At 32.0% G+C, this 17,534-nt stretch overlaps 1 protein-coding gene across 1 annotated transcript; it reads right to left on the bottom strand.

Moving 5' to 3' along the window:
- Nucleotides 1-1,404: 1,404 nt before the first annotated feature.
- Nucleotides 1,405-12,257, bottom strand: LOC108558717 (calcium/calmodulin-dependent protein kinase type 1). The gene is made up of 7 exons (XM_017915713.1): nt 12,113-12,257; nt 4,193-4,330; nt 4,003-4,137; nt 3,876-3,950; nt 3,414-3,817; nt 3,144-3,358; nt 1,405-2,430 (listed from the first exon to the last, which is right to left on the bottom strand). Exons 2-7 carry the CDS (start codon nt 4,303-4,305, stop codon nt 2,284-2,286), a joined length of 1,089 nt encoding a protein of 362 aa, XP_017771202.1. The 5' UTR covers nt 4,306-4,330; nt 12,113-12,257; the 3' UTR covers nt 1,405-2,283.
- Between the last annotated feature and the right edge of the window lie 5,277 nt (nt 12,258-17,534).

The raw sequence follows: 17,534 nt of genomic DNA, 5'->3' as shown, positions 1-17,534 counted from the left end.
TTATGTGGCATTTTGATAAAACGGATGGATGATTTAGTTGACTAGAAGAAATCAACAGTGTTTTTGTTACTTGTTGGCACGGATCAATGTTCCATCCCAAAGTTCCCTGTCGTCAGGCTCCATGCAATTACTATGTGAATATGAACAAGTACCATATCACAATATTTGTTATTATTTTGTCTCTTTAAATCCAATTTATTTTAAACGTAATCCCAACAAAAGCAACGGGTAGGCTTTTTTCTAAATGTATCACGAATTTAGTGATAGGCCTAAGTAAAAAAATTATAGATGATTGGAATGTCGAAAGTCCGAAATCGAAGTGATTCGCATCACCTATGTTTAGGGAAGGGATGGTACAGTACAGTACACAAAAGCTAGCCTGATTCAAGTACAACATTGATTACACGGTACTTGTTTGCTTATTTCATTCACTTATATATTTTTTTTGTCCTCGTTATTTACTAACATTAAATATTGCTTGTAACAATGCAACAAATGAATTACATCGATTGAAACGTTCGCGTTGAGATTAGCATCGCTCGAACATTGATTGAATATACTTACAATTAGTTCTCGTAATTTGAAAATTGAAACAGGGATAATAAAAAAAAATATTTATATAAACATTTCAACAAAATTAACGCCACCGGGCAAACACCAATAATATTCAATCATGTATCATTGACCGCAAGATTAATTAATTTGTCAGTAATTTTAAAAAAGTAAGTTCATCGTGAAAAGCAGGTACACCCATTTAAGCGCGCTGAAAAGTGTACCGCAATTCTCAGAAATAAATGGATAAGTACATCACTATACACATATTATGTATATATACATATCAAAAAAGCATTCACAGATCAGAATTTTAAGTCATACTTTCTTCTTCTTTTTACTTATATATGAGGCGAGTATTATTAACAAATCAGCTTTCTTCAAAATCTTAGGACGATGATACAACACTACTGTGCCGCAAAATTTGAAAAATTAAAAATGAATGAAGTCTTTGCAAGGAATGTGTTTTGTTGCGAAGCGCGACCACCTCGACTTACATCTAATTAAGTATGCCAAGACTAGACTAAGAGAAACAAAGATTAATCCCAAGTTGACCTCTATAATAAATACATTGTTTCTTTAAGAATATATCATTATTAACGAGAAATGCTTGCTTCGGTATCCGGATCGTCCAACGAGTTTCTTAAAAGCAACTTAAGTAAATTTCGCGAAAACACACAATCACAAATCACAAGTTGCACGCCTTTAACCTCAGCTTCAGAGTAAATCGATAAATCAATAATAACCTAAGATTTTTTTTGAATATATATTCATGATATATATATATATATATACTCTATTATTTATAAAAATAAACTTTCATCATAAATAACTTATTATTTTTTTGCCTGAATTTTTATATTTTGATTGGCTTCCGAAAACAAATTAATTTACGACATCACATTCATTCGGAACTCACTAAGTTCTTGATATTGATTATTATTATATAATATTTTTTTCTTGTAAACATTGTATTGTAATCCCAATAATAACGTAAAACATACAAAAATAAAGCTAAGTTATAATAATATATCGATGGGAATTAGAGAGATAGAGAGTGTGGAAAATGCACGAAACGTCATTTATATCTTCTGTTTTTAGTTACTATAAACCCCTTGATCACAGCAACTTTGCGACTTATCACAAATTTATACCGAAACCACAAACTTGACGAAGAGACCAATTGATGTGTGTCAACCAACATTCGGCAGATATTCGACGAAAATTGCGTATGCAGGAAGACCAACCACCAAGAGGGGTGGCTGGACACGGTTCCGCTACCTGTGTAAATTGGTATTTAGGCCTTACGCAGTCGAAGGAAAAAGCGAAATCATCAATTTTCTTCATCGATATTTTCATGTTGGTTTTCTGGAATGTATCTTTCGCAATTCCTTAGATGTACAGTAATAGATTGATACGTTATATTTACAGCAAACGCCCTCTAATATAAGTGGCCAAGGGGTCGAAAAAGATTTCTGGTACAATACGCCAATAGAAAATTCAGAGACAGAGTGGAAAATAACATCGACGGCGATTAGAAAGATTCGAAAATTTAGTGCAGCTTTTAACATTTTTTTTTGTGATTTTTTTTCTTTATAAAATATATATGGGTAGTATTTAATTAGAGAAGGTAAAATATTTAAGAGGGAAAGATAGATAGAGAATTGGATATATGTAGAGAGTGGAAATATATAATATTTATATGTAAGTAGAGAAGAGTATTCCGTGAGATTACTTATCTTGAGAGCCATTGAGATTGCCACAGGGCTCTCCGGTAGACATGCTACGCTGGGCGATAGGACTGCGCCCTCCGCTGCTTCCGCTACTAAGGGCCATTCGTTGCATTTGACGAATAACAGTTGTTGCGTGGTAAGCTTGCTAAACAAATAAAATGTTTGTTTATTATTAGAAAAGATTACACAACTAATTAGAATGTAAATAAGATATTTTTATCAAGTACTTCAGTTTCATTATTCCAGATTTATTTACTGATCACTTGTTAAGGCATAAATTGATAATCAATATAGCTTTACTTGTATGTAAAGAATAAATTATGTTATAGTTAATAATTTTTGTATTTAATAAAAAAATAATTATAGAAACATAATTTATATCATTTTGTAATTATAAATCCATTATTCAGTGAGAATCCAATTGGATCTATCCAAGCTTATGTAAAGTTATTAAGTTGCATTTTTTAAAGAAGTTTAAACCACATTTCTTTAGAAAATATTTTAAATATATTATCAGATTTGAAAATGATTCCAATTTTGCAGACTTTGCTAGAGAAACTTTATAATTTTAGTCTTATCAATTGTGATCACACTAGTATTGACTACTAAGTGAGTGGGTTACTTTACCAAAATTGGAGTGATCACTGAAACTTGTGACATAAATACCATTTGTTGCTATGCAATTAAATTTTATTTCATATTTTATTGACGGTTATTTACTGCTTTGTCTTTAAACATAAAATGTTGATTTTCAAAAATATATGTTCTTATTTTATTTCTAAATTGATCTAAATGAATTTCCAAAGTTTTGTATTTGGCGAATGCATAAATATATAAAAAATCTAACTTGGTACTTGCCTTCCAGCGGGATTTGGCGAAATTCTTCTTGAGTTGTTCGGAAACGGTTCCATGGATGTTCTTGTTGCTGGCTGTGTTGCCAGAGATCCACGGATGACCAAGGGCCTGTCTACAGGTGAACCTCTTCTCGACATTGACGCACATCAATTGTCTAATAAAGTCTTTGGCAGAGTCGCTAATCTCATCCCAGTAGGGAGAATCGAATTCGAATTCGCCTACAAACGCAGAACAGTGAGAATCGCTACACATTAGCTTCCAATTAACGTTTACCTTTTAAGATTTGGGCAAACAAGTTCGCGTCGTTTTCGTCGTAGAAAGGAGGATATCCGCAGAGCAGAATATAGGAGATGACACCTATGCTCCAAACATCAACGGCCTTCCCGTACGGCTTTTGCGCTAGCACCTCGGGAGCCACGTAACCGGGAGTACCACAAGCCGTTGCCATTATCCCCGACTCTACCATCTTTGATAAACCAAAATCACTGATCATGATCTTGCTCTCATCATCTGGGCTGTAATACAGCAAGTTCTCCGGCTTCAAATCACGATGAACAACACCTTGGACGTGCATGTAATCCACAGCTTCGAGGACTTGTCTAATTAGATCTGCAGCATCCTTCTCAGTGTAAGACCCTTTCTCTACAATTCTATCAAACAACTCTCCACCCATAACTCTAAAAAAATATTGGTGGTATTAAATGAAATAATGCTTTTAAGTTTTCTGGTACTCACAATTCCATGATTAAATACACTTTTGATTTGTCTTCAAATGTTTCAAGTAATTGCACTATGTTTGGATGTTTCAATCTGAAAATATTGAATTTACTTTTTCAGTTTGAAACTCAATTAATAAATGTACCTGCGGAGCACTTTGATTTCATTCTCCAGAGAATCCTCTTTTCCCTTTAATGCTTTCTTGTCTATGATCTTGACAGCATACATCTGCCTTGGCCTATCCTTGCTCTCTGCTAGTCGGACAACTGAGAAAGCCCCACTGAAATGGAAGATATGGTAGTGTTTTGGTTTGGGTGATGAATGAAAAAACTTACGTTCCCAGCAGCTCTTTCAAGTAGTACTTGTCCTCAACGGAGGGCATCTTATCTGCGTCCTTGCTATCTTTCTTGGACTTCTTCTCAGGGTCCTTCTTACCAAACAAAGGCATCTTGTTACCGACGGAGGTCCTAGGACTGAATGGTAAGGTTAAAATCACTGTCAATACAGGTCTAGCGTGAAAAGGGCGAAGAACATTAATGCATTAATGAGAGTCCCAACGAAACGGGAATCCTCTCCCGGCCCGACGACAACGACGCGAACTGTTCGACTACTTAATACATGTAAATATTGAGAATTTTTATCACGAAACTAAGAGAGGATGTTTTCGCAGGGTTGCCAGTTTGGAAGGACAAGGAGCATAACCAGCAGCGAAAAAAACCAACAGAAGGAACATAAAAAAATAGAGAGAACTGGAGGAATGTAGAGACAGAGAAGCGGATTTCGTTACTGATTTGCGCAATGCGATTGGACGCGCCACTTACAGGTGTCACCACTTAATAATTTACAGGATCACAACAGGACGATGTTTGAATGGGAAGACTACGATTAGAACAAAGAGGACGGATGGCGTCGGACCCGAAGAAACAGCGAACTTTCTCCGGCCACGGACGAGCAAAGTGTGCGTGAGAGCGTGCCGCACGCACACTTTCAGCCCCCTTCAGACTGGAAAGTAATTTCCCTTTTGCAGTGATTCCAGTGGTATGCACACTATGTAATGTGTCCATCCATCTTTGGTTCGATTTCCTCCACCATTTTCTTCCTGCACCAAAATGCATGTGCATCTCTGCGCCTCCTTCCATATTAGGCTGTGTTTTTGCTAAACAGTAGTAACATTTTTGTGCTACTCGATGCGGCAACGTCGCCGCCACACGTCACTTCTTACGAAATCACTGAATTATGTCACGGGCGGCTGTGGCGGCAAAATTTGAATGCGTCCGCTCTTCCGGTGCGCGTTTGCTAATCAACGCGACGACACCAATTAATCAATTTCTTAAATCGACTTGTCGTGTTCGCCGACAATTGCATATGATAATAATGTCCATTTTTTGTTTTCTGAATGCTTGTTGTTTAAACGTTAACGACAATTTCCGAAAATTTTCAAAGTACTTCTGCTTAGTTCTAGATTAATCACAAACTACTAAATAAGACATTACATATTATAACAACGTCTATTTTCTTCTCATTAAGATCTCTCACACATAAACTCAAGACTTCCCAATCAAGAATATTTACTTGCAAACACATCGATATAAATGTTAAGAAATTGTTGCCGCTTCGAACTCTCATCATTTTCCTTAATATTTTTTATTAATTTAAAAATAAGTTAGTTAACTAATAATTTTAATTTAAAGATTTTTATATGACATTGTTAACTTCATTTGATTCTTATTGGTATTAGTTTTCTCTCTTTGCTGTGCATATATAATTTACGTTTTAATCTTTACTTTACTCTTTAAAAACTTTTGGTTTACATTGCAACAACCGCATAGGAAATTGCGTATGATAACAACTTTTATTATATATTATGGTCTGCTTTATGTTTACTTGAATACTGGTTAAATGCTGTATTCAGAAATATAATCGTGTAATAACAGTGAATATAAAATATCAGATGTAATTGCAATTATAATAATGATTCTAAATGGACATAATTATAAAATAACTATCTAATTATATAGCGAAACCAACGTTTTCTATTCGGAATAAGTATGCTAGTCACTTTCCATGAAGCAATGCGAACGAGGAAACGATCAATGTTCTTTTGTCTTGTTCGAAGACAAATTCAGTACATATTCACTGCATTCGACAGCATCCATAACAAGATTTCATAGTATTTTAATAATATAATAAATTCCTTCCTCAATTATCTAGAGTAGGCTTTGAAAGATACAAATCCATCTCATCTACATAATTATGTGCTTCAAAATCGATTGTATTCCAGGTATTTATAAAGGGATAATGTGTGAGTGGCATTCCACCGAATTATCCTAGATAATTAACAATTCCTTGATACCGAAAGCAGCAATGTTAAGGTTACATATTAAACGGATTACATGTATAATTAACCCGTTTGCGTAATGCATTCCCCGTATCATATAAAAAAAACTGAGCTTCGCGTGACTCCTCGATCCGCAATTGATATATTGGACGTCCCTGGTCAATGGATTTGATGCCGGACTATCGTGTCTTAAGTAATGGACATGGCTTATCGATCAATCCCTTTCGAACATCTCTAATAAATCCCCATGGGCGCCATTATAAATCGCATACATGGCGTATATATCCGTCGATAGAAAGAAATTTATTCTAAATGTATAAATAATTCAAAAGCATTGATTCATCAACATAAACATACAAAAAGCATTCAAAATAAACAGAAACTGTAATTAAAATAAATAAAAAGTAATTCATCGCAAAAGTAAGCGAGTTTTTCAATTCATACGAAATTTGTTGAAGATATATCAAAGGTTGTTGTATTACGTAAATCCGAAAATATTTCCAAATGCGATAAATAAATGCATGTTGTTTTCAGCTCCTGTGTCGGGTGACATTTCGAACAGGATTCTTTCGATAAATATTTGCGATTTTTCAAATGTGACGACCACCCACTTCTCGCTGCCAACAAACATCATTCTATTGTTTTCCATTTCATTTCTATTTTCGTTGTTTCCTTTCCTTACTTACAAAACGTTCGTGCGAATGTAATATGCGTTCCTGTTTTCTTTTTATGTGTAAATTCAATATGATGATCTTCTTTTGCATACTAACTTCGATGGATTAACCCATGTGATATTCAGCGAGTAGGGCTAAGAGCTCGCATCTCTATTAGCGAACTTTCGAGCATTACGTAAGAGGATTACGTATTAGTAAACTGCTTTATAATAAAAGCGCTTTGCTCAGTGCTCAGGCGAAGATGAAAAATACAAATCCTGGTAAAAATAATCGATGGCTATGTCCCCTATTTATAGGGGAATAGGAAGGAAATTAATGCGGTAGATGCGTTCGGAAAATAGGAGAGCAAAGGGAATCCGTGCTGTCGATAATATAATAATAAATATTCGAGATGCAAGTTATGCGCCCCGACCTGAAAACTTATTACATAGCAAATAATATTCCAAGTCTTACGATTGATATATGGATCCAAATAATTTACAATCATTCAATCATTTCCCTTCTTGTAATCATTTGGAAATATTACGTGATATTCTTCGCAACCGCATATATTTACTTTTATGAAATAAAAATACATATTCATAATCCATACTGAAACAAATATAATTTTGTTTATGTATGGATATTGCGAATAATAGAAATTCAATGAAGTTTCATTTCAAATCCATTTTCTGCTTATGACTATTATTATTAACATTTTTTTTATTGATCCACTATGGTTCTTGGGAATTAAATTTACTTTATTTGAATGTAAAATACTTATTTATTTTATTTATTCAATTAAAAATATATGACTAAAGAGTCACAGCACCCTCGACCTCCCCTTTAGAAACTAAGGTTCGTTTTATTCGTGCATTACAGTGAATATCTTTCAAGTTATTATTTAATCAAAATTATTTTTTCCCAAATAATCACATTAATATTTAGTTAAATTTGAGTTTGTTTGTTGGAAGGTTTGCGATGGGAATTCGTTCCGCTACACTCTTGTTATTTTGTTTTTCTGTTTTTATTTTCTTTTTTTTGTGAAAAATGTTTATATTCATACTAATTCTATTAACGATTCTACGTAGATTATTAATACATTAATATTCATTAGCGATGTTGATTATCTTGAAAAGTTTTCTCGGAAAATGCAGAGTTCAAAATCTCTTAACAGAATTATTATTAACTACACCTTCATGTATAAAATCCATTGGCCTCGCAGTTTTATTTTTCGTTTCAACTGAAATCGACTTTCAGCTACTTTATACATTTATTTTTTTGTTGGTTTGTTCACTTACTTTTGACACGCGTTTTTCTCATAATTTATTAGCGGATAAGGCTGTACTCGGGGGGCGCACTATCGAAAATCCAATTTGCATAATTCGTTAGGTCAAGCTGATGTAAATGGAACTAAAGCAACCAAAAAGAAACGGGAAGAAAAATAACCGATAATGCGACTATTTGGGAAAACCGGTTTTCGGAATTTCCTGTTTTCGCTGTCGGTGCACAAAAGAGAGCGGTTGGTGCACGAAATTGCACGGATGAATGGAGCCGATTAGTATATAAATGGAATGGATGCAATATTTTGTTTGTTTTGTTTTTAATTCTTCAATGGATAAGTTTTCCGTGCGAGCTTCGTATTTTGTATTAAACGGTAGCCTTGCGCGCGATACTGTAAATACTAAACAATTTCTGGTGACGCGCAATTGCGATGTTGTTTGGTGTTGCTTTTTCGGTTTAGTTTCTCCGCAAATAAACAAAAAAAAAACTTGTTGATTAACGTGGAGAGCTCTCATGCATATTTACGCGGTGGATCGAAATGTGATTAGGTCGCGTATCTCTGGGAAACTATCTGTCTGCTATATAGCTCTGTCCTCTCGTCCGTAGCTCTCACTCTCTCTCTCACTCTCTCTCTGGGTACACGGACAAAGTTACGAGCTTTGAGGTTGGACAAGCCATCTCTATTCCTGTGTTTGCGGACTTAATTAGGGACCCATTCATCTGACTGCATTCAATGTCATTTGTCGACGCGTGTACATCACAACGTCACCGGAGCTTGTTTAACAAATGTAAAAAGAAACCACATTATCACCCCCACAGCATCATCCCTCTGCCCAAGTCCATATCATTAATGAATTATTGATGGTTACCACAATTCCTCTCACACGCATAACCGCAGACAAGCAACTTCGGAGCGAAAACTCGAAACGAAAGAGGAATCTCGCCCGACGTTCTTCTAATATTTACATAGTCCTGGCGAACTTCAAGAGAGGAAGGGTAAAAGACACCGAAGAAAAAACAACCGCGAAACCAAACATGCTAACGACATTACTTCCTTACATCAAAAGGATCCTTCTCCGCCATTTGTGATTTCATTTTCATTAGAGTATTAAGATTAATCTTTATTAAAAGTTTCTTTACTTATCATGTGTTCTCTAAAGGCATAACTTTTTATAAGAAATAAACAAATACAGTCTATTCCGCTTAATCGGAATAGCCGCTTATTAAGAACAAATCTTAAAGAACGGAAACAAAACCGAGCAAATAACAAATGGAACTTCGGATAATTGGGATAACTAGTCCCGATGTGTCCTGATTAAACTGTATTTAAATGAGTAGCAAAAAAATAATATATATATATATTATTATAATGTTTGCGTCATATTCCCAGTGTGGAATAGTGAACTAATCAACAAACTAATTAAAATGTCGGATGCGTGGTAGTATGGAAGTACATTTATAACGTTACTAATAGATTGGTTCGAGGATATTTAAAAATCTAATTAAGTTGTCCGATTCGGAAACTGCGGAATCGATTCGTCGATTCGACAAAAAAATAAATAAATAAATAAATATGGAACTATCGATTATTCAATTATTCTAAAGTTATCCCCAGCTTCAAATAATTGAGAAACTAATTTAATTAGTAGTTTCATTCTCATATCGATTCATTCTCACAGGTTTTTCGAGTGCGAAGTTTATTAGAATAAATTGGAAAAGTGGCAATGATTAACACTCGAATATGAAGTAAGTTAGGAATATATGTTACAATATTGAGACATATTTTGCGTTAGGTTGGAGTTGGTCTGAGAGGTGTAATTTACAATAGGATATTGCTTATAAACTATAAGATATAATGGTACGAAGTAGTAAAACTTATTATAGTAAAAAGTTTTATAGGATTAATTGGAATAGAGTACTTGATGCTTCTTTATACTGTAAAGTTTATTATTACTTATTGGTCAATGTTGACAAACACGAGCAGTTTGAAAATATTTATGGTCCTCGGGGTCAAATCGTTCCGTATCAGGCAAACCACGTACGTATAAAGTGGAAAAAACAGATTAATAAATAATAAATGTGAGCATTACAGAGACTTTCGCTATTCATTCTTTAATGTCATGTTAATTACACGATTATTTTTTGTGTGTGTGAATAACTATAATTGTTGTTGAATAAAGTGAAGACTTTCATCGTTGATGAATATTTGAAAATGTTCTATGTAAAAACGTTAAGATCCGTTTACATTCGGAGCTCATTTCGTATGCAGGTCGATTATGTGGTTATTAGTACTGTTCTCGTTTATTTATATTCCGAAAACGAGATAAATTATGACAACATCTCGGGTCAATAGCCATGTGCTATGCAATACAGAACCATATGAATTCACTTACAATAACGAAAACTATAAAAATCGCCATATATCTATTGCTTATCTCCGACGAGTTACGACACATCAAAGACACTTTTTTTAATCTATCCCAGATTTTTTTACAAACTCTTATAGTTTATATAATATGTAAATTAAAGAAACAGATTTTTTTATTAAAATTAATAATTCATTTAATTAGACTTATTTTTAGCCTATATTAATTACTTAAATATTAAATTTTAATCGATTAACTGACTAAACAAAATCGATTTAGGCAAAAATTATATTACGTTTTAAATTACATACATTTTTGTATAAACTACAAACATAAGCTATACAAAGAAGATTTAAGAAATTTATACTTAAGCTTTATAATAGATTAGCTTATTGTAGTGGATTAAAGCAAGTGTTGAAATTTCAAGTAAGAAGATACAAGTAACTTTTATATCATAATCAATTGTAAGTTAAAGTAAAAAAAATAGTTTTCAGTTTAAGGCAAATAAAGGAAATAAAGGAATAAAGGAAATGAATTTTAGAGGAGTAAATCAAGTGTATATAAAAGAATTGTTTCATACGTGAGTGTGATGATACAAGCATTTGGATTTTTTATATTAAAAGAAGTTAATGAGATATAAAAAAAAAAACTTAAGAATAATTAAAAATAACAGAAAATATTTGTAGAAGAATCAAGCAAGTGTTACATAGGGATGTGTAAAATGGAGATACTGATAGTTGGGTCAATTTTGGGTCAGATGATACTAGAAAAGTGAATACCATACACACTATCTCAGATCTTGCCCGTGGTAAGACAAGTGCATTGGTTTAAAAAAAAATTGAAAGAATTTCCAAGCAAAACGAATTAAACAGACAAATTAAACATAAAGTTTGAACTATTATTAAATTTATAAAAAAATGTATGTTTCTATTTGTCATTGCAAAAACGCAATTTTTATATAAAAAAAAAACAACATAAATATAAATAAATTCAATCCAAAGTGAAATCCATTAATTAATTGTTGAAATTGAGTATTTAAAAATAAATTAATGCGTATTTGGAATTTTCCATCGACAATTGTGGAATGATTTATTTTAAATTGAATGTATTTAAATAATTAGTTAATATTTCGTTAAAAAGCAATTGAAATAAACAAAAACTAATTAAACAGAAAGTTAAAACCATTTAATTCCATCGACAATTACTGGAATTGTAACGAAATCTTCTGTTTTCCATATGCGTAATGGATAAATTGCAGTACGGAGGGAAAATGCGTCCGAATTGTAATTTGTTTCGTAATAAATCAGAGCGAGCGCTAATGCAATGAATTTATTGATAAAATCCGAAACTGTAATATTTTACTTAATTTGATACTTTCATTACTACTCGATGGATTGTCGTTAACACTTTCGAGAGAACGATTGGACAAAACGCAACGCAACGATTATTGAATATTAATCAGCGCTAGTTTAATTACAGAACGATTTTGCAAAATAACTGACAGCAACAGTTTATGCTTCTAGGAAAAAAAAAATAACTACGAGCAATAGTTTAGCCACGTTTCTTATTTTTTTTTTTAATTTGCGCAAATATTTGTACAAAAAAATAGCTTACACTATATTCCATTCTGCGTAAATTGTTTCACTTGTTTTTTTTTGGTACTAGTGATGAATTCTTCGTATGTAGTCCTCGACGTTAACGTTCTGGGCAACAGCTGGTGTCACTTCGACTTCACGTAACTCACTGATACCGCGATTTACAAGCTTCTTCCCATTACGCAAGCGGCAAATTGACGCGTATTTTCACGCTGCCAATCGTTTGCATAAACAAAACGCAAATTAGTTTTGTTTGTTTCGCAGATAGATATTTCATTTATATATTTTTTCTTGTTGCTAACCTCTGAAATTCATTAAAAATTCCACGCGTAATTTTCCCGTAGAAAACAATACAAAACAAAAATTTGAAATTAAACACAGAAAATCTTGCATTAAAAAACACTTCCATTATTAATTTCACATTACCCTCCAGTTTCTACTGTGCTTTTATATTCTTCCTTTCTCTGTTTCGTCGGCTTACGATTGCAGCTTAATTAATCCGGACTAAATTAATTTAATAATGACTAACTTAATATTTTATTAATATAAGGTTTTCCTGGAAATTGCACTGCTTCTGACATTTAAGTATGTTAAATCCTTATTTTTTTATGTTTAGTTATAATTTTCCTTGAAATATTCAAGTTTATTCAGCAAATTTTAACTTTTTATCCAGTACAAAAAAATAATAGTAATTTGAGACCCCCTTGAATTAAAATATTTAAAAAGCCTTTCCTAGAAATTGCATTGTTTCTGACATTTACGTATGTTAAATCCTTATTATTTTATGGAACTTCAAATCTTTGTCCCCACTGCAAAATATTATTCGGGCTCGGGATTTTCTTTTAAGTAGCAAACTTCCCAAACAAATTTTTATTTGTAATAGAGCCCTAAACAACAGATTTCGTGACTGGCCAAGGCAATAATCTCATGCTCGAATATAATATGAGTGTGCTTCTCGTTTTATTATTTTATTTTTTTTCCTCTTTAGTTTTTTGAACTACTTATTTTTCTATCAAAATAAATAATGGTATAATTGTTTACGGGATTAATATAAATAAACTGGTAATATGTTTATACTACATTTTTCTGTTTATTATTTTTATAAATCTTTATAGTGTTTACCAAGAAATTCACAATTTGCTTCAGGATACTAAAAACCATTTCTTCGAAACTTCCACAATGTGTCATACTAACATCTTGATGTAATTGAATTTTAATTATGTGAAAAAATTGTATATTATTTTTAAATTAAATTATCAATAAATATTTTTTTATAGTGAATAAAAATAGAGAGAAATTGAAATTTCCATTAATCTTTCATAAGTGAATGAGACTATAAAGATTTTTCATTGCAAAGAGATTTTATTTGAAAGTGAATGGAGATTAAAAGCATGGAAGAAACGATTATTTTTAATAAATTTGTATGAGAAAAAAAAAATGCAATCTTCGCTTCAGAATTACATGAGTTTAAATTTAGACTAAAGAATGCGGTGATTCTGTGTAGTGTTATGAAACATGTAAATAGAAATGCATACGTTGCTCACTTAAATCAGAGTTGTTTTTTTCTTAAATTCAAGTTAAATCAAATATTTATGACGTACACTAATTTATATCTTGAATTGATAAAAAGAGTAAGTTTAACCCTTAAAAATTTGATATCTAAGTACATTAACAGTACATATATTGTGATTTTTTAATTACTTTTCCATTTATCTGGCTACTGCAATAGATACATTGTTTTTGTTTAAATTTAATTTGGAAAATCAATCATTTAAGGGTTAAGGAATAACTGATGTGAATCAACTTCGATTTTTGATCAAGTTATTTTGCTCCAATATTAATTGCAATAAATTAGAAAATGTAAGCCACTTTCACTTTCCTAATGTCTCCTACATCCGGATATAATTATAAGTAACCCAGTAACCAATCATCATGGTCAAGGTAAATATAGGTGTGTATTAAAACTTTGCAAAGGTTGAATGACCCAAAAATTATAGCAGAAAGTTTGTTACGACAATCGCAAACATTAGATATTTTCCCAGAATTACTTATAAGCATCTAATGTATTAAAAAAATACTTTACACTTCTTAAAATACAAAAATTTAATAAACTTGTTTAAATTAATTTAACATAATAAACTAAATTAAAAAGATAAATATTTGTATATTCATTATTATATTGATAAAATTGTTATAATTAAAAAATAACTTTAATTATTTCAATTTTCATTTTTAAATGTTGGTTAATAAATAATTACATAAATACGTTTATTAGGATGTGTGTTAATTTTTTGACAGTACTCGAATTATATAATTACAACAGTATATTGATTTTAATTCCAGCGAGGTATCCTAAATTTGACAGTGTATTACACAAAAAGCTCATTCCATATAAATATTACAGATAATTTATTTCCAAGAGTTTCGACATTAATTATAATAACAAACATTACGTCAATCATTTGTTTGATAGTAATTAATGAGATACAAATTATTTCCAAGAGTTTTTATTTTGATTATCCAAAGTATTAAAACTAATACTCTATTCATTCTTGATTACTTAATGGAATTAGGAGTTATCATAAATATGCTACAAAAAATTTGTATTTGTGAAATATAATTATTCTTGAAAATTGAGAGTAGTTTAATTTATTAAATTTTTTGTTTTAATTTTGATAGTCAATAAACTAAAAACTCCATTCAGTATATTTGTAAGAATTAATTTATAATTTAGCAATCATATAATGATGACAAAACATTATATTTGCAAATAACAAATGTAAATGGAACTTCGGATAAAGCGGATATAAAAAAAAAATCATTTTTTTGTTAGCCAAATTTATCCAGTTTGTCTTTTGTTGTATCATAAATGATAAACTGGTAGATTATAATAATTTAGTTTGGAATTTCCCTACGGACTACACGTTTTCGGACAACAAGCTCCACTGAGCTTTAATGCAAGCTTGTTCATCAGTGGCTGAAGAGCACTCGTGAATGATTGATAGCGTGCAAACAAACAGTAGGAAATAAACGAAAATTTAAGAAGGAAAGTATAGTTACCGGGCTGATGGAATTCGTATGGTAATGCTTTATCGGAGATTGAATAATCAGTAGTTCGGGCATAAAGGAAAAACCTCGGCACTGATACAATTACACTCCGGCACAATGAAATACCGTCGGTGATAAGTTTTACAATTGCATTAGCTGTTCAACGCCGAAAGCCTCTGGCCAGTGCGGATTTGTTCCCAACACTGATGTTGTTCGTGAAACACCACCGATTTCGACAAAAAAATAGTATATATGTTATGTATGTGTATGAAAGAGAAAAAGAGAGAAATAGAAAGTGGTGTACACGCCACATCCAGTTGGATAGAAGAAGACGGAATTCCGATGGAGAACGAGATAAATAATAAATAAATAAATAGAAGGAAATAGATAGATAGAAATGTTGCAGACAACCACAGTATTATATACATACGGGCACGATCTGGCGCTTGGCCCAGATTGTTGGGCAAAAAAAAACGAGAGACAGAGAGAGAGAGAAGTGTATGGAATCGATAGAATCGCCTCCGAAGAACTATTGGAATCATGCCTCTATTGTCCCATGCCAGGGGCTCCAATTACAATCCATCAAAGTAAAACGAAAGAATCGAATAGAAACTATCGCATTCAGTTTATCTGCCCGTTCGCAAAGCCCAGGTACCTTCCTAATGGTCTCTCCTCGATGGATGAAAGAGAAAGTTCGAAAAAGCAAGAGTCCAAAGGCGGATCCCATTACAGAATTTAGAGGTCGGCCGCTGCAAAAATATTGATGCCGACGTCCATAATTTTTTCAAATATCATCAGCTCCTACCATCATCACAAACCCAATCGGAATGTAAATGTGATAAAGTAGTAAAAAAATATCTTACATGGAAAATCACTAAAGAAGACATTAATCCGAATGGAACTTCACAAGAAATGAATCTTTCCACGTTCCCCACATAAACGCAGCTGCTCACGCATTCGATTTCGATATTTATTGTCGCCCATAATTCAGAACAAGTATGTTAATAGTTCGAGCGCTCTTACCATAACAATCCATAAATAACGAGTCTTTAATAGAGTTTCCTTTTTGTTTTGTTTTATTTTCATTTCCTTTTGCTAACGCGTTACCGAAATTACTTTAATGAGTAACTAAAGACCGCACAGAAGGATCAGCAGCGCCTGTCTTCAATAAGTAATAAGACTATTCAATTACGTGCAAGGAAAACGGATCAATCGTAAAGTTTAAAAGTGCAGCGACGCCCGTCTCAATAAGTAATGAGGGTTCTTTTCGACGTGTCACCATAGGAGGTTGTTACGTTGTTACAAAACCCACATTTTCTTACGAAGTCCTACAGCATTATAATTGCAGTGCGCATTACACACATGATGAACAGTTTTTCATATTTATTTTGCATACTGTTTTTATATCTCTCCTAGAGGTCGGACAAACATATACGCTTCAGCATCAAATTTGCATCCACTGTAAATAGTTATTTTCCAGCGTCTGAAGCAATATTACGTTTTCAAAAGAAAAGAAATGCAAGAAGTTTTAAATTAAAAATTAACTGAAATATTCCGCTCGAATGTAAATGACAAAGATACGCTAATAACAGATTCCAATGACGGATGCCGTGTTTTGTTGTACATTTTTCTCAGCTTTTGTTTTCAGAATCGATTTGAAATAAATACTCGGAAAAATAATTGTTTCATTTAGAAATTATTTACATTTGTATACACTAAAAATTAATAGCGAATATCGAATGTTCGAACAAAAACATATATTTTGTATAATTGAATTACATTTTCATCCTACCAAAACCCATCAATCAATAATTACTGGTTAAATTTATTTGTAAACAATTACGTTTATTAAACATTAAAAAATCAATTGATTTTTGTCTTTAGTATCTTCAAGAATTGTTTAAAGAATCTTAATTTTGTACTTCTATTGTCCTGGAGATGTAAAAGTTATTATTTTATATATTTCCGAAGTTTTTGTTTGCAGGGTTTAATTTCATTAGCAGGATTTACATTTTTGGATTAAAATAAGTTTTATATAATAATATAAGTTTTATAACTGAAATAATCATTTTATTTCAAGTTTCAGTAATAACATTCTTTATATAATCGATAATATCTAAGATATTATAAATTGTAGTTTTTCGTGCATTCAATTCTAAAAATATGAATTAAATGTTATATAAATAAGATAACTATTTTCAGTGAATTATGTCGTAAGTCCTGGGAGCAATCATTGAAAGTGTGTCTGTGAACTTATGATGACACATTTTTGTAGATTAGTTCTAAAATTGGTTTGTTTTGTTCTAAATATAAAAATTTCTTATAAGAACATTGGCAAGGTTATGATATGGGCTGAGTAGGTCGCGTGCCACGTGTTGAACACCTCTGAAACA

The sequence above is a fragment of the Nicrophorus vespilloides genome, unplaced genomic scaffold (genome assembly GCF_001412225.1).
Source record: "Nicrophorus vespilloides isolate i.1.1-1 unplaced genomic scaffold, Nicve_v1.0, whole genome shotgun sequence".
NCBI lineage: Eukaryota > Metazoa > Arthropoda > Insecta > Coleoptera > Silphidae > Nicrophorus > Nicrophorus vespilloides.
The sequence above is the reverse complement of the archived record's forward strand: the minus strand, read 5'-3'. Positions and strand labels throughout refer to the sequence as shown.